General features: G+C 51.0%; 1 protein-coding gene across 1 annotated transcript in view; it reads left to right on the top strand.

Annotated features, from left to right (window-relative positions):
• The first annotated feature begins 242 nt into the window (after positions 1-242).
• The window catches only part of LOC144103791 (anaphase-promoting complex subunit 10-like), a 28,865-nt gene continuing 7,031 nt past the window's right edge, over positions 243-22,076 (top strand). The window contains exons 1-3 of the mRNA XM_077636446.1: positions 243-430; positions 3,536-3,642; positions 3,730-3,892. Coding sequence (XP_077492572.1) covers positions 3,540-3,642; positions 3,730-3,892 — 266 coding nt within the window. The 5' untranslated portion in view covers positions 243-430; positions 3,536-3,539. The remainder of the gene's footprint in view (positions 431-3,535; positions 3,643-3,729; positions 3,893-22,076) is intronic.

Genomic DNA, 22,076 nt, shown 5'->3' on the forward strand with positions numbered 1-22,076 from the left:
AGAATCTAGGGGGCATTGGAGGGGCAGGTTGGGAACAGATAGGCAGCAAGGGAGAAGTCGCACTAAGCTAGTGAAATTCTGCCACTTTTTCTTCATTTTACCCCAAGAGTGAATTTACCCGCGTTCAGGAGAAAGATTTGTCGGCCCCATCGACAGCGGAAGGCTTTTCGTTTATTTGAAAACGCGCCGTCGGCCTCACTTGGCAGCGACCAGCGCCGATCGCGCGTGCGCTGAACTGGCGAACTAGTTGAGGCGGCGACAACCGGCACTCAGCCAACACTGAGTAACGACGAGGCTACTTGCAGGCTGGAAGGCGGCGAATCCTCGTTCCTGTGATTGCTGTCGCTGCCTGTGCCGAAAGCCGCGCGCTGCGACGTTTGCCTTTCATTCCGGCTCGGCGGTGCACTACGCTTTGCAACTGAGTGAAGAGGTGAGCAGAAATATTTGCATGTTTAGACGAGTCCATGTAAACTACGCAGTTTTTTCGGAGTAGGCGCCTTGAAATGGTTCGAATTTTGTATCAACACCTTCTTTTTAGACAACTGTGTATAGCGCCAGCTTTGTATCACAAATTATGCAGTAGTTATACCTGCTGTCAGTATGGGATACAAACTTGGAGGGTAATGAAAAGACGAAATTGCGTTGAAGGCAGCACAGCGAATTATGGAAGGAAAAATGTTAGGTGTAATGTTAGACAGGAAAAGATCACAGTGGGTCAGGGAACAAAAAGCGAGTTAGTGATATCCTAGTCGACATAAAAAAAGAAGAAACTGGTATGGGCAGGGCATGTGTTGCGAAGGCAAGGTGGACAATGTCCCTTCGGGTGACGGAGTGGAATCCAAGAGAAGGCAAGCGTGGCAGGGGGCTGCGGAGTGTGAGGGGGGATGAGATAAGGAAGTCTGCGGGGTAGGGTGACATCAGGATATGGTTGATGGAAGGCCAGCCATGGGAGAGGCCCTGCAGTGGACGTAGCTAAGGTGATGATGATGATGGATAGAAGAATTTATGAACTTCTCATTTTTTTTCAGCGCAAAAAGTTTCTGCCTTCGCGTTTACCCCGGTACTTAATTCCTTCGCGAACGAGTTCAATCCTATAGCAGTACAAACGTATTCAATTCACGCTTGAAGCAAGAACATTTAAAGAGTCGTTTCTAAAATCATTCTTATTATAGCTTTCAAACCATATTGGTCACTCCTGAACAAACTTCTTACCTGTTTTGTTTTTGACAAGTGTGACAATTTCATCAAAATGTGTTTTTGAAAGTTCACTGCTCGCTGCGGTAGGCATTGCTGCCAGGTTGAAAGGCTAGCGACCAATAAAGAAAAAAAAATGCTTTGGGGGCGTGACGCGATGGGGGTCGTTTGCGCACGTGTGCTGGTTAGGTGCTGGTAAACTGCTGTATGTGGGGAGGAAACAATGTTTTCTTTTTTTGACTCATTGGCAGTTATTTGCTGCATTTTCATGACTACCTGATTATGAGTCATCACCCCTCAGAGGGAGAAGGTATGTTAATGTAAGTCTGTTTGTTGTGCTTTCAGTCTCTTGGCTGAAATATCAGAATCAAATTTTTCGACGTGAATAGATGTTCTCACGATGTGGCTACGGTCGGATACACATTAAGTCTGCACTGACCGCTGCACAGAATTTCTCCGTGACAAAACGTAGTTCGCTGTTAAAGCCTTTCCTTTCTTGTTAACTAAAGAGAAGGCTAAACACAAGATGAGATTATAAGCTCAAGGATTTTGATGTCCGTGGTTTGTCTGGTAGAGTAACGCATTAAAAAACTGTTTGCCTTTACTGTTGTCAGCGGACTAATACAGGACGCCGTGGACCGTGGCCCAATATTGCCAGCGCTGCTGTTTTTTAAGCTTATATCCTGCTATAGAAGAGATACCTCATGCGAAGGTGCGCAAAGAGGCGATGGACTGCTTTCAGTAAAATTCGGTTTGATTCGCTGAAATCACGGCGTTTCTAAGTTCAGAATAAATTGTGTGCTTCTAGTACTATTTGAGGTAACGGTGGAAAAAAATCGGTAGCGTTGAAGTGTGTGTTGCGCATGGTTTTTTTTAAGGAGTGCTGTTCTAGAATAAATTGTCCTGTGCCCGGAAGAGCCACCGAAGCGAACACGGGTGACCCATAATCATCATAATCTTATCTGATCGCTTACAAGGCTGAATATTGCCTGCCTGCTGACATTCCACGTTGCCGTTTTGCGCGCTACCGTTGTGCCGTGGTTTGAGTTGTCTGCCATGACTGTTCCCACTGCGGCCGCGAGCAACCCATTTACTTCTGTTCACTGTAACGGTAGCCGCCCTGCAAGCAAGACCTTCCTACCTGCACATCAAGTACAACTGCTCATCCGTGCAGTGGCGTAACCAGAAATTTTGTTCGGGGGAGTGGGGGGGGGGGGGGGGGGGGGGTCATGTTGCAGCGCGGCCTCCTCATAGAATGTGGTGAAGTATCAAACGCAACAATAATAACTGCATTGCCATTGCCATTTACAATGCCATTGTGCATTAGATAACGCTACGCACTCTCTAGACAAGTGAAATTTGTATTTTTTAAAATGAAAGAATGTATTCGTATGTCTTAAAAATTGCGGCAGACATGATTACAAGACATAAAACTGAGCAGGGGACAAGACACAGGAGAGAAACAAACAGGACTCGCCCTGTTTGCTTCTCTTCTGTGTCTTGTCCCCTGCTCGGTTTTATGTCTTCTAAACGAGTCCTGTTTGCTTCTCTCCTGTGTCTTGTCCCCTGCTCAGTTTTATGTCTTGTAATCATGTCATACCAACTATCCTTTTATCGTTCACTCGTGGCAGACATAACTTACAGCAATCCTTCCATGTTTTTGCGTATTAATTTAGTAAAGAAAATATCACACGAAGTCTAGAACTATATCGGTCCGGAACCAGCAAAACAGGGATGCCGCTGATATGAAAAATGTAAAGGCCAGTGAAATTAGATAGTAGAGGACAAATAATTTAATCAATGTTTGTCGTTCAAGAAAGTTTACTATTTTGTACATATGCAAGACGCTGCGCTTCGTTCCAGTGTACTGTGCAGCAGCAGCAGTCACCGGCCATGTATTGAGAGTAATTGCACCGAAATATTAGTCGCAACAGCGAGCCATCGATAGGTCCTTGAAAGTTTGTGCTAGGATGGGGCCCGTTGCGTTACATGACTCCAAATGCTTGGGAGTTGCCACGAAATCCAACCCGAGTTAGCAATGTTCGCGCCAAAATGTCTTTTTAAGTCTGAAAAAGACACTGTATAGGTGGCAAAATCCAGAATGACTTCCCGGTGCCGGCGGTTGTTTGGTTCAGCGGTGCGTGACAGATCGAAAAAAATTCGGGGGGGGGGGGGGCTGAAGCCCCATAAGCCCCCCCCCCCCCCCCTCCCCCGGGCTGCGCCCCTGCATCCGTGTAATCCTGACTGAAGTGCCGGCGTTTAAGGTCGGCGCTAGGGAGAGTAGGAACTTTCTTGTGGTTTACCTTCCCGCTTTCATTCCTCCTCTCTCTCGTCTTATTAGGACCATGAACGCTTCCTCTGCTCAAGACCACTCGAGTTTGGAGAGGCAGGGCGATGTCCGCGAGGTGGGAGCCGAGGCTGTGTGGTCGCTTTCTTCCTGCAAGCCCGGTAAGTTATGAGGCACCTCCCGACCGTCACGAACGGCGAATCCTGGCTGGGCGTTGTCAGGTATCTTGTCAAAGCACGTTTTTGCAGGATTTGGCGTCAATCAGCTGCGAGACAACTGCCTGAATACGTTCTGGCAATCGGATGGGCTTCAACCGCACGAAGTCAATATTCAGTTTCACCGCAAAACGGCAATACAGGCGATCTGTATCTACGTCGACCACAAACGCGACGAGAGCTACACACCTAAAAGGTACTTGGTTTTTCTCACTCTCATCGACATTTCGTGCAGTTGCACATAGCGCAGAAAAGGCCTTCGCGGTGGCTCAGTGGATATATGGCACACGGCTGCTGACCCGAAAAGCCCGGGTTCGATCCCTGCAGCGGCGGTCGCATTTCGATGCAGGCAAAATGCTAGAGACCCGTGTACTGTGCAATGTTAGTGAACGTTAAAGAACCCCAGGCGGTCGAATTTCCCGAAGCCTTTCACTACGGAGTTCCTCATAGTCTCAGTCACTTAGCGACGTTAAACCCCAATAAACCATAACTACGACATTGGCGGAACGACGTAGTTTTCCTCACCTCGCACATCGTAGTCTAAGTGGGTCGCTCATCTTTGCTCGCTGCGGAGCGCTCTGGAAGTTGATGTTAAATACAGTTGATTTTGTAGAATTCGCGTGCACATGCGTTTCCTTGTGTTTACATAATTACTTCATCTGAGCATGAAGCCTGCTACGTCCACGAAAGTTTGGTGACCATAGTCATTCGAACATTGGCAACCATCGATTGACTGCGGCGCAAATGGAACCCACCGGCGACTCCCGGCAAGCCACATCCGACTCCGGAGCATCCCAAGCGGTCTCCGCTGTCTCGTTTCGCTTGCCGAAATTCTGGCCGGCTGACCCCTCCCTCTGGGTGGCGCAAGTCAACAGCCAGTTTGTGGCATCCCGGATCACATTGCAGACTTCCAAGTTTCACCACGTTGTGTCTGCGCTTCCTCCAGAGATCGCCGGAGAAATGCGAGACCACATTCTTCCTCCGCCCCGGACAAACACTTGCGACACTTTGACCGCCGAGCTCCTCAGGCGTACTTCGTCGTCGGAAAGACGACTGCAGAAGTTGCTCTTAGCTGAAGAACTCCCCGACCGGAAGAGTTCGCAACTTTTGCGCCGTCTTCAGCAGCCCCTTGGTGACAAGGCGGCCTCTTTCAGTCAAAGCCTATTCCGAGAGCTGTTCTTGCACTGCCTGCTTTCCACCGTCCGCATGGTGCTCGCCGCTGCAGATACACGGTCCCTGGAGAAGCTCGCGCTGCTTGCCGACTCCGTCATGGACGTCGCCCCCCCCCCCCCCCAATCCATTTCTTCGATTGCCACTAGAGAGACAGAAATACACGGAAAGGCAAGGAGATTGCCACTACATCAGCGACAAATGAAGCATCTCGTCCGTCTACATCTGAGCTACGGTCCCTTCGTGACGACTTTCGCAACCAGATAGACGAGCTATCCGCGCAAATCCCTGCCCTGTCTGCACGCTCTCGATCCTTCTCACGTCGCCACTCCTCTTCCCGTCGACGTTCTTCATCTCGATCGTCGCCTCCCGACGAGTGCTGGTACCACCACACCTTCAGTGCAGCCGCCCGGAAGTGCGCATCGCCCTGCACTTTCTCGGCAAACGCCCAGGCTCACCACTAGAAGCGGCGAGTGGTGGCGGTCCAGCAAGCAGCCGCTTATTCTTCGTTTTGGACAAGTCGTCTGGGCTCCGTTTCCTCGTAGACACGAGAGCCGAAGTGAGTGTTTTCCTAACCTCGTCGACACTTCCGAAGAATCGTCAATCTGCATTTACGCTGCAAGCCGCCAACAAGACTACCATCGCAACGTATGGTGATCGTGCCCTCACTCTGAACATTGGACTCCGGCGTGTATTCTGATTGGTTTTTCTCGTAGCCGACGTGGCTTACTCTGTTCTTGGGGCAGATTTTCTTTGTCTATTTGACCTACTCGTGGACATTTCTCGCAAGCGTCTTATTGTTGTTACAACTCATGCCGTGGTACAAGGTGCAGGGTCAGCAGCCGTCCTGAGCGCAGTTATCGACAGCCCGCCTTCATCGGTCTATGAGAAATTACTGAACGGATTTCCAAGCTTGCTTCGACCGTCCATCTCCTTGCTACCCGTCACGCACGACGTTACCCACCACCCAATCGCCACAGGACCCCCTGTCCATATTTGTTCACGTCCCCCGATCGACTCAAGATTACCCGAGCCGAGTTTGATCACATGCTCAAGCTTTGCATTGTGCTACCATCATCAAGTCCTCGGGCAGCCACTTCACATGGTGCCAAAGAAATCCCCAGGCGACTGGCGACCCTGCGGTGACTGCCGCGCTTTGAACAACGCCACCGTTCCCGATCGCTATCCCCTGCCTAACATCGCAGACTTTACGGCACCACTGCACGGAGCAACCGTTTTTCGAAGATCGACCTCGTCAAAGCTTATCATCAGATACCTGTCGAGCCTTCGGACATTCCCAAGACTGCTGTCATAACGCATTTGGCCTTTTTGAATACCTGCGGATGCCCTTTGGTCTCCGTAACGCTGCTCAAACTTTCCAGCGTTTTGTTGACACAGTCACCCGTGGTCTTCCGTTCTGCTTCGCCTCTATAGATGACCTTCTCACCTTTAGCCGCAACGAAGACGAGCGCCTTTCACATCTCGGACAGCTTTTTGAGCGCCTTGCTGAGTACGGCCTGATCACAAGGCCGAGTGTACTTTCGTCGTGCCAAACGTTGACTTTCTTGGACACCAAATGGATCGGCATGGCATTCGGCCACTCCTTACTGAAATGCAAGTCAGTCGTCACTTCCCACAGCCTTCCATACTTCCATACGAAAGCTTCTAGACTTCCTGGGACTGAACAATTTTTATCGCCGTTACATTCCCCGCTGTGCTCAAGTGATTCGACCCCTTACTGATCTGCTCCAGGGTTACAAGAAAAATTCTTCTCCCATTACAGGGTCTGATGAGGCATCCGGCTCTTTCGAAGCTGGTAAGACACGGCTCACTGACGTCACCTTTATTGTTCACCCAACATCTGATGCTCCACTCTGACTTATGACAGACGCGTCTGATGTGGCAGTTGGAGCCACCTTACAGCGCTGCATTGAAGGATAGTGGCAGCCGCTAGCCTTCTTTTTGCGCAAGCTCTCCCCCACCGAAAGCCGCTGCAGCACTTTCGGCCGCGAGCTACTCGCTGCTTACATGGCTGTGCGCCATTTCAGGCATTTCCTTGAAGGTCGATGTTTTTTTATCGCCACTGACCACAAGCCGTTGACATTTGCCATCAAATCAGCCAGCAGCAAGTTATCACGCCGTGAAAGTCTTCTCCTTATGTACATCGCGGAATTCACTACTGAGTGATATCCCACACGTGCAAGGATCTGCGAACGCTGCCGCTGATGCGGCCTGTCGGTTAACATTGTCCGTTTCGTGCGCCGCAACACCAACGTCTGTCGATTTTAGTGCCCTAGCTTACGCGCTAGAACGGGACGCAGAAATTGCCAAGTTTCTTCTGTCCGCTGGAGCTCTCGACCTTCGTGAAGTTGCGCTTCCATCCTGCACAATTCCCGTGCTATGCGAGCTTTCTACTGGGAACCCCCGACCTTTTGTCCCAGTTGGTTTTCGTCGTGCTGTTTTCAACTCTCTGCATGGACTCTCCCACCCTGGCATCCGCGCCACGCAGCACGTTGTCACCCGGCGTTTCGTATGGCCGGGCATCATCAAGGATATTCGTGCGTGGACCCGCAGTTGTTTGGGTTGCCAGCAGTCCAAAATTGATCGCCATACCTTGCCACCTTATGGTTCCTTCGCACTACCTTCGGAGCGTTTCGACAAGGTTAATATTGACATTTTGGGACCATGGCCTTCATCAGACGGAAGCTCCTACATGCTGACATGCATTGACCGTTTTATAAACTCGGTGGCCTGAGGCGTTTCCCATTCCCGACATCAGGAGCGAAACCATCGCTAAAATTCTTGTTTCGGGATGGGTGTCACGTTTCGGTGTTCCTTCTACAATAGCCACCGATCGCGGTCGACAGCTCGAGTTTTTCCTTTTCAAGAACCTCATGACCTTGCTAGGAAGTTAACAGATTCGCACCACAGCCTATCACCTCATCGCAAATGGCATCGTCGAGCGTTTTCACCTGACCCTGAAAGAGTCATTGATAGCGCAACCCGACACAGTCAGCTGGACGCTTTCCCTGCCGCTTATTTTGCTTAGCCGTAGGGCTACATTAAAGGAGATCAAGTGTACTCCTACCGACCTAGTCTACGGCTCACCGCTCCGCCTTCCAGGAGAACGGTTCGACGCTTCACCCACCTCACCTTGCCCTGACCCCTCCGAGTACGTGGTGCAACTGCGCTCCGCTCTGACCAATCTTTGTGCCCCGAAACCTGGACTACAACACCGTGTTTCCCCCTACATCCCTGCTGATTTGGAGACAACGCATGTGTTGGTCCGTCGCGACGCAGTGCGAAAGCACTTGCAGCGCCCTTACGATGGCCCGTTTCGCATCATCAAGCGCAGCGACAAGTTCTACACTATATGTGCACGGTCGCCATGATTCCGTGTCTATTGACCGCCTAAAACCTGCCATCGTTGAATACCGGCTCCCCGGTAAAATTCCCGACTACGCCACGCCTCCCGTCTCCGTCGCCTCACCGCATTCTCCAACCAGCAGCAAGAAAGAGATCCTCCATATCGTTCAGGCTCCCGCCTTTCAACGTACTCCTTCACTTGCAGGGGCCCTATATAGGAGCACATTCGGGAAGGAGCGATCGAGCCACAGCCGGCGCCGTCCGTGGTCTCCTGTTCGCGCCGAGCGCGCACAAACCGTGACTCAGCGACTCAGCCGACGCCTCTTACCGCGTGGCTGGGCGAACAATGACCTTGCGGAACGACGTAGTTTTCCTCGCCTCGCAGCCTTCATGGTCAAAGTTGGTCGCTGTTCTCCGCTCGTTGCGGAGCGCTCTGCAAGTTGATGCTCAATACAGTTCATTTTGTAAATTTTGCGTGTACATTTGTTTTCTTGTTTACGTAAATATTTCACGTGAACACGAAGCCGGCCACGTTTACAGTACTGTGTCTGGAAAAGAAAAAAAATGTTTACTGCTGTGGGTGGTGTAAGATGTAAACATGTAGCTTACGCTAATGTCTGCTGCCCCCCCCCCTTTTTTTGTCCCACCGCGGAGGCTCAGTCGCTTTGACGTTCGGCTACTTGTATAAAGGTCGCAATGTGAAATATGAAAATCCGGCCGTATGGTCTTCATGTCACTCCATGTTGAAGAAGCCAGGGAGTAGGAATTATTCGGGAGCCCTCCACTATGGCGTCTCGCGGAGGCCAAATGCAGCTGCGGGACGTGAGACACCACATATTGTGCCATTCTTGAGGCATTTCAGTCGCGCAGTCGTATCTGTCTCCTCGTGACCTCATGGTCACGAAACATGCTCAGCTAGGCTCGTGTTTTTCTCTTCCCTGACTCGGTCAATCCATCTCATCATCTGCTTTCCCCGTCTTCCCTTGGCTTCCACCTTTCCCATGATCAATGCCTTTTTCTTATGAGTCTTACCCTCTCATTATGAGGCGAATGTGTTGGGGCTTTATCTTCAGGATTTCAAGTGGCAAGGAACTCTTAGGGGTAGAAAGATGGATAAGGGACCTGCTATGATATACATATGAAAGGAACCAGCACTCAGTGAAAGCAAGGAGAGCACAGGGGAATTTTGTTTTTAAAGTGAAAGTTTTACTGGCCTAGTGAAGCCAAGACCATAGGTGCCGTAATTTGACCTTCAATTGGAGGACGAGTGGAGGTGTGGCAGCCACGTGACATACGCGACACTAGAGCAATAAGCCGGCGGCGTTCATCTGATTCATTGGCGTCGGCTGCTTTGTAGGCCATTGATTTTAAGGAAAGCAAAGGCGTTCTCTGGTTTCCTGGGCCAGTGGACACCTCAGTCGCGTTTTCAGGTACGTGGTGGCAGTATCAACCTGCAAAAAAAACCGTGTTTCGCACATTTTCTACTTAGCAATGCTAAACCACCAGCCATTTTAACTTTCAGGTAGAGGTACACGAACACACTCAGAAACGAAATGTTGAACAGCTGCCGTCGTAGCACAATTGTTTGTTGGGTAAATTACGAACATGGTTCCTCTTCCACTGCTTTACCCCCAAATTACTGTATGTCCACTTCCCCGCTGCAGTAGCAAGGAAATAACTCTTGAGCAGCACACTTTGTTAATCATATTAACCAGTATTATTAGACGCGACGTGCGGAGGCCGTTTGTTCGTATCCCTCCGCGAATATAGGCTATTTTATACTCTCTACTAAGTTATCGTTCTTGGAAATGATGATCACGTTCAGTAGGCAGAGCGACTGTTCCGCTGAAGCCGTGGTCTCGGGTTTGAACCCCGGACCAGGAAGGATTTTTCTTTTACTACGAATTTTCTGAGAAAGTTGTAAGCTTTCCTTTGTAGCCGTACGGGTGCGCTTCGGTGTATGCCAATGAGTAAGTACTCCCTAATTACAAATCTACTTCACCTTGAGGGATTCCCCTAAAAATTTCACCAATATTGTTCCCACTTCGAGTTATTGATCAATTCGCGCCCGGATTACCATAAGCTTGCCGTCCCGGTTAGCTCAGTTGGTACAGCGACTGCTCGGGTGAAGCGGTGCTGCCGGGTTTGAAACCCGGACCAGGCCGAATTTTTCTTATACTACGAAGTTTCTGAGAAAGCTGTACAGCTTTCCTTTGTAGCCGCACAGCTGCGCCTGGGTGGATGGCTGACTAATTATGCCCTTATTAGAAGGTCTATGGGGACAACGTACTTAAAAACGAAAATTGGGGGCTTGAGGCACGCAGCAGTGGAAGGCTCTAGGTTAGTTCAGACCACCTGATGTCCCTTAAAGGGCGCCGACATCGCAAAACTGACGGGCGTTTTTGTATCGAAATTCGGCCGTCGTGGTCAAGATTTCATTCTGCGATCTTTGGACCAGTAGCCGAGCGTCAAAGCCATTGGTCCACTGCGTTGTGTGCAACGTAATTAATGAAGAAGGGAGTTGCAGGAAGGATGGAACGAAGCCAAAAGTGCGCTATGACACTTTTACGGCGACAGCGCCCACCCAGAGCCGAGCCTCAGTGTAACCCGCACGGCGGGCGCGACGCCCAAGCTATAGCGCGAGATAGGCTCGAACTGTGGAGAAGCAGACTGCTGAGATGAGACAGAACTGAGGAGAACGCGATAGGTGTCAGCCAGACTTCGCGCGACGCAAAAGACTTTCACCCGGCCTGGCGCCAAAGCCACGGCACAGCTTAAGATAAGAAAAAGGAGATAGCGGGAGCCAGAGCGCATGATACCAGAGGCATTGCACGGCCGATGTTAGAGGTACGGTATGGTGCCATGATGAGTCTGCGATGTCTCAGATAAGGGGAGCAAGAGGTTTAGTGTTTTGTTAGTGGAATGGCTGACTAAGACGCTTCAACCGCCGCCACGCACAGGAGCGTGGAAGTCGTCGCCGCCGCGGCTGTCGTGCGCGCTGATGAGCGGGAAGCCGATCGGCACCGGAACCACCAGACTGAGCGTCGGCGTCCCGTGCCCGTGAAGCATCGGAGAAATGTGTGCTCTGCGCTCGCCTGAATGCGCAACGTCGCTGACCTGTCGGCGCTTCAACTGGGGCTATCTGCAGCCCTACGTGAACAACGCGCTGGTACTTGTGGGCGCCTTCAACATAGAATCGACGCATGAACACTGCGTTGAATATATGCCCAACTTTGGCTTCCAGGAACCAGAAAAGCCTTTGATAACTGTTGTATATGTGGTTTCGGTTCCGGTTTGGGGATCACCTGCCGCCAGAGGCACCAGTGTCGCTATGTGTATATATATGACTGTATGTGGCAATAAACGGGGATGTTTGGTTGCTAGCTGTTCGTGTACTTGGGCGGCACCCGCCGCTACAACATTGGCGACGAGGATGGGATCATTTCGGGGGGCGTGACTTTCGCCGCTTGGTTTCCGGCGCCATGAGCATTTCTGGACTCGCGCCGCCGCCCCCGTTCCTGCCTGTGCCTGGTCGACATGCTGTTGCGTTGCCGCAATGGTTCCGCATCTTCGAGAACTACCTGCTTGCTTCGGGGGCCTCTGACTGCACGCCGGATCGTCGCAAAGCACAACTTCTTAACAGCCTCGGCATAGAAGGTCAGCGCATATTTTACACATTACCACTTCCATCGTTGGACAACGTCAAGCTCGGTGAGCAAACTGCTACTGAGAAAACGTCGGAAGATAGCAAGGGCACAGGCGACACAAGGCCTGAAGTATCGTCGTACGATATCGCAGTCGCCGCTCTGCACGCTCATTTTTCGGCAACAAGCAATGTTGTTGCCGAACGGCATCGTTTCAGTAGGCGAGTTCAGCAAGCTGGTGAATCAGTGAATGAGTACATCACTGCATTGCGGGAGCTTTCTGCTACATGCTCTTTTCCTGTCGAAGAAGATTTGCTGCGTGACCAGTTCGTTGCTGGTATTTCGTCCCGGAGCTTGCGCGAGCGTCTTCTGCTTGAAGGATCGTCTCTCTCGTTCGCTAGAGCAGTACTACTGGCAAGGCAGTTTGAGCAGGCGTACAATGATCTGCAAGAATTTCCTTCTGTAGATGTTGGACAAATAAATACTCGTGGAAATACGCCTACGCGTACACCAGAATCCGACGAGAGCTCGAAGCGGTCGCACAACCGCCAGTCTCATTGTTACCGCTGCGGTTCATCGCAGCACAATGCAGCATCAGTTCGCTGTCCAGCCAAAAGCAAACGTTGTCACCATTGTGGTGTCATGGGTCACTTCCGCTCTGTTTGCCAGAAACGAGGCTCCGCTCCGGTGCGTGAGGTAGACAGCCAAGACTCTCCTAGCGAGGAAGTTTTGAGCATTCTGGCTGTGACGACGGCCGCTCGCTCCGCTGTTCACGTCACAGTTTCGATTGACCGTGCGGACATAACTTTCCTTGTAGATTCTGGGTCGTCAGTTTCCATTGTTGCACACGATCTTTTTAAGCAGTATTTTGAAGGCCAAGTAGTTTTGCCCCGAATGTTCGGTTACTGGACTATTTAAAACAGCCAATTCCGGTTCGTGGCTGTTTCTTCGCTGACGTTACGTACAAAGCTAGCACAACAAGCCTTCTTTTTTACGTCGTAGAACAAGGCACCACACTCTTGGGTATCGATGCCATCAAGGCCCTCGGCCTACAGATTGGTGGGTCATCTCTGCAATGCCTTGAAACAACGCTAACTTCTAATTCTCGAAGGGAACAGCGCCCTGACCCGACGAAATCTGTGCAGGATATTAATCTCCCAAAGGAATTAGTTGGCGAGTTTGGATCTCTTTTCGATCCAGGCCTTGGCCTCGCGAAAGGTTTTGTGCATCACGTCAAAACGCGATCCACGGTCCAGCCAGTGCAATCCAAACTTCTGCGCCTTGCGCTCTCGCTACGACAATTGGTCTCGGAAGAGCTCCATCGGTTGGAAAATCTGGACGTGATAGAGAGGGTGGAGGCATCTGAATGGGTGTCACCCATTGTGGTCGTTAAGAAGAAAGAGGGAGGTATTCGCCTCTGTGTAGACCTTCGACAAGCAAACAAAGCTGCCGTAATAGACAGCTTTCCCCTTCCTCATACAGAAGAGCTATTGCATAGTTTAGTGGGGACTCCAAATTTTTCTAAGCTAGACCTCGCATCAGCTTACCACCAGGTCATGCTTCACCCTGCGAGTCGCGATTTGACCGCATTTATAACTCACGAAGGCCTCTTTCGTTTTAAACGAGTGTACTTCGGACTGGCTTCCCCGCCTTTTGCATTTCAGAGTATGATGTCCAAAGTCCTGCAAGGATGTAAGGGCGTGCTCTTCTATATAGATGACATTATAGTCTTCGGGCGGGACCGGCAGGAGCACATAGATAACCTTGCAGCAGTACTTCAACGCATTAAAGAGGCAGGACTCAAACTGAACAGCAAATGTATCTTCGATACGCAGGAACTTTCATTTTTGGGTCACAGGATCACAGCAAGTGGTATTGTTCCGCTGGAGGAAAAGGTTGCTTCCATCAAGGATACACCGGCACCCACCAATACAGCCAGCCTTCGATCGTTCCTGGGACTGGTCGAATACTACTCTAGGTTCGTTCCCAACTTTGCCGATATGTTTGAACCGATGCGCGTTCTGCTTCGAAAGGGGCAACCATTTGTTTGATCTGGCGAGGTAGACTCCAGTTTTCGAAAGATAAAAGAGGCACTTGCGTCCAACATAGTCCTGCGGATGTTCGATGCATCTCTTCCAGTTGTTGTTTCCACTGACGCTTCAGACTGTGGGCTTGGAGCGGTTCTCCAACAGGTGGAGGGAGAGAAACTACACACTGTCGCCTTTGCTCCTCGAGCGCTTTCATCTGCAGAGAGGAGATATTCAGTAGGAGAACGCGAAGCGCTTGTATAAAATGTCGTGAATACGTTGACGGTCGTTGAAGAGTAAGCAACCGATGAACGAAGAACAACTGAATTTAATACTGGGTAAAAGAGACAGCTTACAAAAAGGTTCGATGCGTACAAGGTTCGTTTTGCGACTGACGCTTTCGCCGTTGTCTCGTCGCTCCCACGGTCTGAGCCGCCAGACACCTCCCCTCTCGCCACTCGGGGACTCCGGCGTTGAGAGATGCTCTCCAGGGAGAGCGGCCTTGCGTGGCGCAGGGGGACGCGGGGCGCCCTCCTCGAAGGGCACAGACGGTAATAAATAAGTCCGAATGTTTCCGCAAAGCGGGGAATCGGTCTCAGAGGTCGACGCATGGAAAACCGTCTTTCCACGAAACATAACGTTCACAACACATTCCCGCCCGAAATGGCACTGACATTTCACAGCCACACTCACATCACAAGCTCTAACGGATAGAGCAGTTGAACTGGACGACGCAGGGTTGCTCCTCCGGGAAGTCGCACGATGCATGACCGCACTCGCCCGTCACGCCCGGGAAAGGTCGCGTCAATTAGTGCCATCTTCCAGAGCTGTCTTGGCTGAAGAGATTCTTTAAGCAGCACAAGATCGCCTGCCTGTAGACTCCGGGTGGGGTTCTTTCGGTGAAACTGTGATGCTTGCAATTCCTTCAAGTACTCATTCATCCACTGTCGCCAGAATCCGCGCAGGAGTCGAGACCTGTTCGTGAACATTTGCCGTAGGGTCGCACCAGTAATGGCATTCAATTCGACATGCGGCACATCTGGCAGTGAGGTCAGCCTCTTGCCGGTGAGAAACGATGCCGGGCATAGCGGCTGAGGTTCGTTTGCTTCGGTGTGTACGTGCGTGAGTGGACGAGAGTTGAGGATGGCTTCCACTTCAATTAGCGTTGTGGTGAGCTGTTCAAAATTGAGACAACTTGTTCCTAGCGTTTTCTTTAAGGCTTTCTTTGTCAGGCCGACAAGTCGTTCGTAGAAGCCGCCCCACCAAGGCGCGCGTTCCACTATGAACTTCCACTCAACTCGGCTGTTCGCGAAGTAGTTTTTCACTTCGTCGCTTCTGATAATGCTCCAAAGAGTAGCTAGGTCCTTGCTTGCCTTCTTAAAGGTAAGTGCATTATCACTGTAGACAGTATGAGGTACACCTCGTCGGGCGATAAATCGGCGGAAAGCCAAAACAAAGGAGAGTGTAGACATGTCACTCACCAATTCAAGGTGGAGCGCTCGAGTGACGCCACAAGTGAACAGAGCGATGTAACACTTTGACGCACCATTCCCCTTGACAAGTAAAGGACCGGCGAAGTCAACTCCAGTCACTTGAAACGGGTGAGCCTCTGTTATTCTGCCCCTTGGAAGTGGCGCGCAGACCTCGTTGGCTGGTTGTGCGTGGTATCGCTGACAGATAACGCACTCCTTGACTATTTTCTTTACCAGCTATCTTGCGCCAATCACCCAGAATTTTTCTCTGAGTTGAGTCAGAGCATCGCGGATGCCTCCATGCAGCACTTGTCGGTGGCATTGTTTGGCTATAAGCATGGACAAGTCACTGTGTTTAGGCAGAATGATAGGGTGCTTGCTGTCATAAGTCAGTTGGCTCTGTTGAAGCCTTCCGTGCACTCTAAGAACACCGTGACTGTCGAGCTGCAAGGACACATTTTTCAGCGGTGAGTCTGAAGGGATTCTCTGGCTCTTTCGTACGCACTCTACTTCGTTGGCAAATCTAGTCCGTTTTTCATGAAGAATCCAGTATTCCTCTGACCTCTTTAGCTCCTCCGTTGTCAGTGGTCCGGATTCGCTTTTTTGACGTCGTATTTTCGCGACAAATCGCAGCACCCAGGTGGTCACTCGAGCCAAGCGTGAGAAGGAACTGAAATGTCGCATTTCCGTCAAGGCGTCCGCTGCCAGTGTGGTTGCGGCGGCGGGTAGTGCCTTCGTTTCCCTTCTTCGCTCCAGCTCCGCCTCGGTGTATGTAGGCGCGATTCCGCGCTGAGGCCAGTAGCATTCCTCCATGCAGATCCATCGTGGACCCGTCCACCAAAGCTCGTTATTCGACAGCTTCTGTGCGGGTAGACCGCTGGTAAGGAGATCTGCAGGATTCTCCTTTCCTGGGCAATGCTTCCAGGTAAATTCTCCAGTCAGCCTCCGAATATCGACCGCGCGATTGCGTACAAACTGCTGCCAGCGATCGGCGTTCCCCTGAATCCAATGTAATGCGATGGTTGAGTCTGTCCACAAATGGACATTTTGGGGAGGTTCCTCTAACTGGCCGAGAATGTAGCGACCTAATCGTGCAGCCAGCAGGCATGCCGTTAGCTCCAGCCTAGCTAGGGTAAGTCCCTTAATTGGAGCGACCTTAGATTTGCTTATTAGTATTGTCGCACTACCTTCCTCGCCATCTGTCGTCAGGTAGGCGACCGCTCCATAGGCGACTGGGCTCGCATCTGCAAAAATGTGCAGACTGGTTGCTGCGTCTCCACCTGCTTTTGCCTTGTAGTATCGCGGCACCTTGACCTCGGGGAGGTAAGACAGTTCGTCAAGCCACTTTGACCACTCCGCTGCAATTCCTCCGGGCAGGGCATCATCCCATTCGATATTCAGGCGACAAAGTTGTTGAAATAGTACCTTCGCTCGTACAATGAAAGGGGATAGCCACCCTAGGGGATCGTAAATCCGTGCTGTGGTTTGTAGGACGGATCGTTTGGTGGGTGGTTCTGTCGTGGAGATTCTATCGGTGCAGGGGCAGAATGTTGGCAAGTCGGTACTTGGTTCCCACGTGAGGCCCAACACCTTCAACACTCCTGATAGATAACCCAGCGGCTTGGCTCCCTTCGAGTCTTGCTGAAATCTCTGACAAAGCTTTTCACTGTTAGATGCCCATTTGTGCAGCTGCATCGAAGCCGCTCCGAAAATGGCGTTTGCCTCGTTGTAGAGATTCAATGCGGCCTGTTCGTTTTCGGCTCCCATCAGTATGTCATCGACATAAAGGCTGCGTTGCAGTCGACTAGCAGTGATCGGGAACTGTTCTTCCGTGTTCTTTAAGTGATGTTGGAGAGTGGCAGAGAGCAAAAACGGACTGGCAGTCGTCCCGAATGGAACTCGTTTCATGCGCCACGTCAGAATTGGTGGAAGTGGACCACCTGGCTCAGGCTTCGTTTCGTACCACAAAAAACGCAGGGCATCTCTGTCCTCAGGTCTCACTGAGATCTGTAAAAACGCCTGCTCGATATCAGCTACGAGAGCTATCTTATGCCTGCGGAAGTTGAGCAGCATGCCCACAAGGTTGGCCGTTAAATTTGAACCACGTTCAAGGTTGTCATTCAGAGATTTTGCTGACCTGTTGTGAGACGAGGCGTCAAAAACAACACGCAGCTTGTGAGCGCCGCGGATTACAGCCTGATGCGGCATGTGATATACAGTGTTTGCGCCACTGTCGTTCGTTTCGACGATCTCTGCCATATTCAGTGCGCTGTACTGTCTTATAGCCGCATCATAATCATTCAATAGCTCTGGACAGTTCTGCAGGCGTCTCGTCAGCTGGTGTAGGCGTCTGAGAGCAACCTCTCTGTTATCCTCTAAAGCCGTAACAGGTTTCCAGGGGAGGGCTACCTCATAACGACCCCCCCTTCAGCTGTACCGTGTCCTCAAAAAACTCCACAGCAGCATTTTTTCCGGTCTTTGCCTCATTGTCATTTATCCCAATCGATTCCAATGTCCAGAATTTCGTCAATATGTCAGTTGTGCTTATTTCCGTGACCGAGGTTCGCAGGGTGATCGTTTGCATGCAGTGGGGCCCTTCGTCTATGCCTTGAACTGGTCCTTGAATGGTACAACCAACAGCTGTTTCAACGGCTCTCAGTTTTCCGTCGATCTTTGTGGATCGGCCGGTCGTTAGCTCCCAAACGTGATCGGAACCTATTAAAAGCCCAATGTTTCTAGGCCCTCCGTCGTTGGTAAAATCGGCGGGTTCGTAGCCGAGTATTCTCAGCCTGTCCGTCAGTGTCACGGGTGGTGTTGTGATATACTGATCGCAAATTACGTCTGTCTCCAGAACCTCCAGTTCGCAACTTTTCCCCTTTTTAGTTTTCACCTTCACCATAACTCGCCTGAATAATTTTTCTTCTTGGTGACCGCCAAAGACCCGCACGGTCAGCATTTCTTCTCCGAGAAGTCTGCATCCTATTCTTTTCGACACTTCCGATGTGATGTACGAGCGTTGGCTTCCGCCATCGAAAAGGACTCGCAGTTGCGTCCAGGTTTTTTGGCCACCACAGTTAACTGCCGCCGTTTGCAATAAGACGGTCCTCATGGGAGCGGATTCGGATCCTGTTGTCGACGTTTCAAGGCTAACCTGTGCGTTTGTGACTCCATTAGCTGCTTCTCTTTTGCGAGCTACCAAGTAGGAAGGGTCACATGTTGAGGTACCGTGTCTCTTCCCGCACTTCATGCATTTCATGTACACATTACAATTTCTTGAACGATGCCCTTTTCGTGTACATTTAAAGCATCTTCCTGTCGCTTGTAGAAGTTGTTTATTTTCGTCTATGCTTTTCTGTGCATCGCATTCATGCGTCTGATGCTCCTCAGCCTTGCAGAAGAAACAGCCTTCTTTCGTTATATTTTGGTGCAGGGCTGCAGCGGTCGAAAAAGGCTTATTCATCTTTTTGGAAGGCGGCTTCGTTTTCTCCTTTCGACTGTCATTAGCGCTTTTAGTTATATCCATGTTCCTTAATGCAGCCAGATTTTCTCGACTTTCCACTTCGACCCTCATGAAAGCAATAAGGCGTGAAATGACGTCACAGTACCTTTTTTAGTTTCGTTAGAGCTTTCCGAAGCGTCGTCGGTCGTTGATTCCTCGTCCGAGGAGCTAGTTGTCGCGATGAGGCATTGACGGCTGTAGTCGAGAAGGATGTCCGTTGGTAAAGCTCGTTGCACAATCGGCATGAGCAGTGAGCTGTAGGAGTCATGCTTTTGGCCCAGTGTCTCCAAGCCCTTGATGTGCGCAGCCAGAGTATCGTACAGGCGACGAAGTCCGCGTACGTCGTCCGAAGAGCGAACTGGCCGTATATCAATCAGCTTCTTCATATGCTCTTGGATTAGGAGCTCTTCGTTGCCGAAGCGCGTCTTGAGGAGCTCTACGGCGTCGCTGTAGCACCGTGCGGTTGGTGGAAGTCCGGCGAGTGCAGCAGCGGCGTCACCTGTGACCGATGCCCTCAGGTAGTGGAACTTGTCGACAGATGACAGTTCTTCGTTCTTGTCGACTACTTGTTCGAACACTTCCCAGAAGGGCTGCCAGTCGTGTCGCCGTCCGCTGAATCTCGTGAGCTCCAGCCTTGGCAGTTTGAGCCTAATCTTGGAGGTCGTTGTGGCCTGAGCGGCGTTATTCTCGTGCTGAGTCGTTGGTGGGTTTCCAGTCGAGTTGGAGATACACTGTTGCAGCTTTGCCAAGAGGGTTACGATGCGATCGTTGTATTCGAAAATCTGCTCGTACTCCGTCTCGGCCTGATCATCATCCAGTATCTCCTCGAAACGACTGTTCACAGCGTTGAGCTCAGCATGGAGAGACATTAGTCGAGCGTGCAAGACACTAGCATCGCTCTGAGTTAGCCGATCTAAACGCTCGAGGCATTCCTTGATAAGCTTCGTTACTTGAGTGCGCAATACCTTTCGCTTCTTGCAGATGTGCTCCATCGTTGTACCAGTACCGTTGTGGATCACCGGAATTGCTTCAAATAACCAAAGGATGGGACGACTTCATGTAGGAGCGTTGGATCTGTTGAGATGACAGGCCACAATAAGGCGAATATCCACGGTTCGTTGTTCGCAATTTCGTCTCTTCACTTCCCGTCCCGGGTTTCGGCACCAAACTTATGTATAAAATGTCGTGAATACGTTGACGGTCGTTGAAGAGTATGCAACCGATGAACGAAGAACAACTGAATTTAATACTGGGTAAAAGAGACAGCTTACAAAAAGGTTCGATGCGTACAAGGTTCGTTTTGCGACTGACGCTTTCGCCGTTGTCTCGTCGCTCCCACGGCCTGAGCCGCCAGACACCTCCCCTCTCGCCACTCGGGGACTCCGGCGTTGAGAGATGCTCTCCAGGGAGAGCGGCCTTGCGTGGCGCAGGGGGACGCGGGGCGCCCTCCTCGAAGGGCACAGACGGTAATAAATAAGTCCGAATGTTTCCGCAAAGCGGGGAATCGGTCTCAGAGGTCGACGCACGGAAAACCGTCTTTCCACGAAACATAACGTTCACAACAGCGCTTGCGTGTGTTTGGCCGTGCGAGAAGTGGCATGTTTACTTGTGGGGACGCCATTTCACGTTGCTTACTGACCATCAAGCCTTGGTCGCATTGCTGTCTACTCAAGGGCCAGGAAGGCGTCCTTTGCGGATAGCACGGTGGGCGGAACGCCTACTGCAGTACAACTATACAGTAAAGTACCGGAAGGGTTCGCGAAATCGAGTAGCAGATGCGCTCTCTCGCCTCCCTGCGTCACCTCCTCAGGAAGAAGAGACTTTACCAGATGAAACTGTATCAGTTGCCCTTATATCTTCTTGCATTACCAGGGAAGAGTTTGAACAGGCCCAGTCGGAAGACAGCACACTGCAACGAACCAAAGCCTACATTGAATCGTCCTGGCCTGCGCAAAAATCTCTGCCGGGTGAGCTTCAACCTTTCCTCAAACTTCGCAATGAACTGTCAGTGGTGGACAATTTGATTTTGCGTGGCGAACGCCTTGTGGTTCCCGCATCACTTACAGCGCGGATAATTACCGCTGCTCATGAGGCTCACCCTGGAATTGTACGAACGAAAGCACGTCTGCGAGAAAAATTTTGGTGGCCAGCCATGGACAGGCAAGTCGAGCTAGCTATTCAAACGTGTAGTATATGCCAGGCAGCGGACAAGAGCACGAAGGTTATTGCTGCACCATTGAACCCGGTCCCCTTACCAAAGGAACCATGGCTAAAGCTTGACATGGACATTGTTGGCCCATTTGAGAGAGCACCACACGATTGTCGATATGCGATCACGCTGGTCGACTACTTTTCTAAGTGGCCCGAAGTATACTTTTGCAACCAAGCCACAACACGCACAGTAACAGGCTTCTTGGTGTCAGTGTTCGCACATGAAGGTTAGCCAGAGGAAATTGTTTGCGATAACGGGCCACAGTTTTCATCTCGAGAGTTTCAAGCTTTTCTGCAGGATCGCGGCATCCGCTTGCGGCATTCGTCCGTATACTACCCGCAAGCAAACGGACAGGTAGAACGGTTCAACAGAGTTTTTAAAAGCTTTGTTCAAGTGGCTACACTCGAGCAGCGTCCCTTACGCCAAACGGTAACGGAATACTTGGGCATTTACCGTTGTACGCGGCATGCCACAACTGCAGTTGCTTCAGCACTTCTCCTGCATGGACGTCTGCCAAGGACTCGGCTCGATGTCGTTGGGTATCCGTCAGCAATATTTGCAACCGACCCTACTTCAGAGCTCCACCGCCTACGCGAGCGGGTGAAGCAAAAGCAGCAATCCAGTAAACTATACACAGACGCTCGCAGGGCCGCAAGGGAAACCAAAGTGAATGTTGGTGACCTTGTACGAGTACGCAGACAAACAACTGCTTTTAAAGGTGACCTGGCTTTTAGCCGCCCGAGAAAAGTGATAAGAAAAAAGGGGCAATCGTCCTTCCAACTTGATGATAGAAAAACGTGGAACGCTTCAAAGTTGTCAAGGATGCCACGAGCTTCTGCATCTATCTGTGGGTGGGGGGGAAAGGAGTGATACAAATGACACCGCTAGGGAAAGCAGCTCACAGCCTACCTTGTAGAGACCCGTTTCAGAAGCGCCAACCGGAACTTCAGCTGTGGCTGCTGCGAAGCGGCCGCCTATGTCACCAGTGAC

This window comes from Amblyomma americanum, chromosome 1, assembly GCF_052857255.1.
Source record: "Amblyomma americanum isolate KBUSLIRL-KWMA chromosome 1, ASM5285725v1, whole genome shotgun sequence".
In the NCBI taxonomy this organism is placed as follows: Eukaryota; Metazoa; Arthropoda; class Arachnida; order Ixodida; family Ixodidae; genus Amblyomma; species Amblyomma americanum.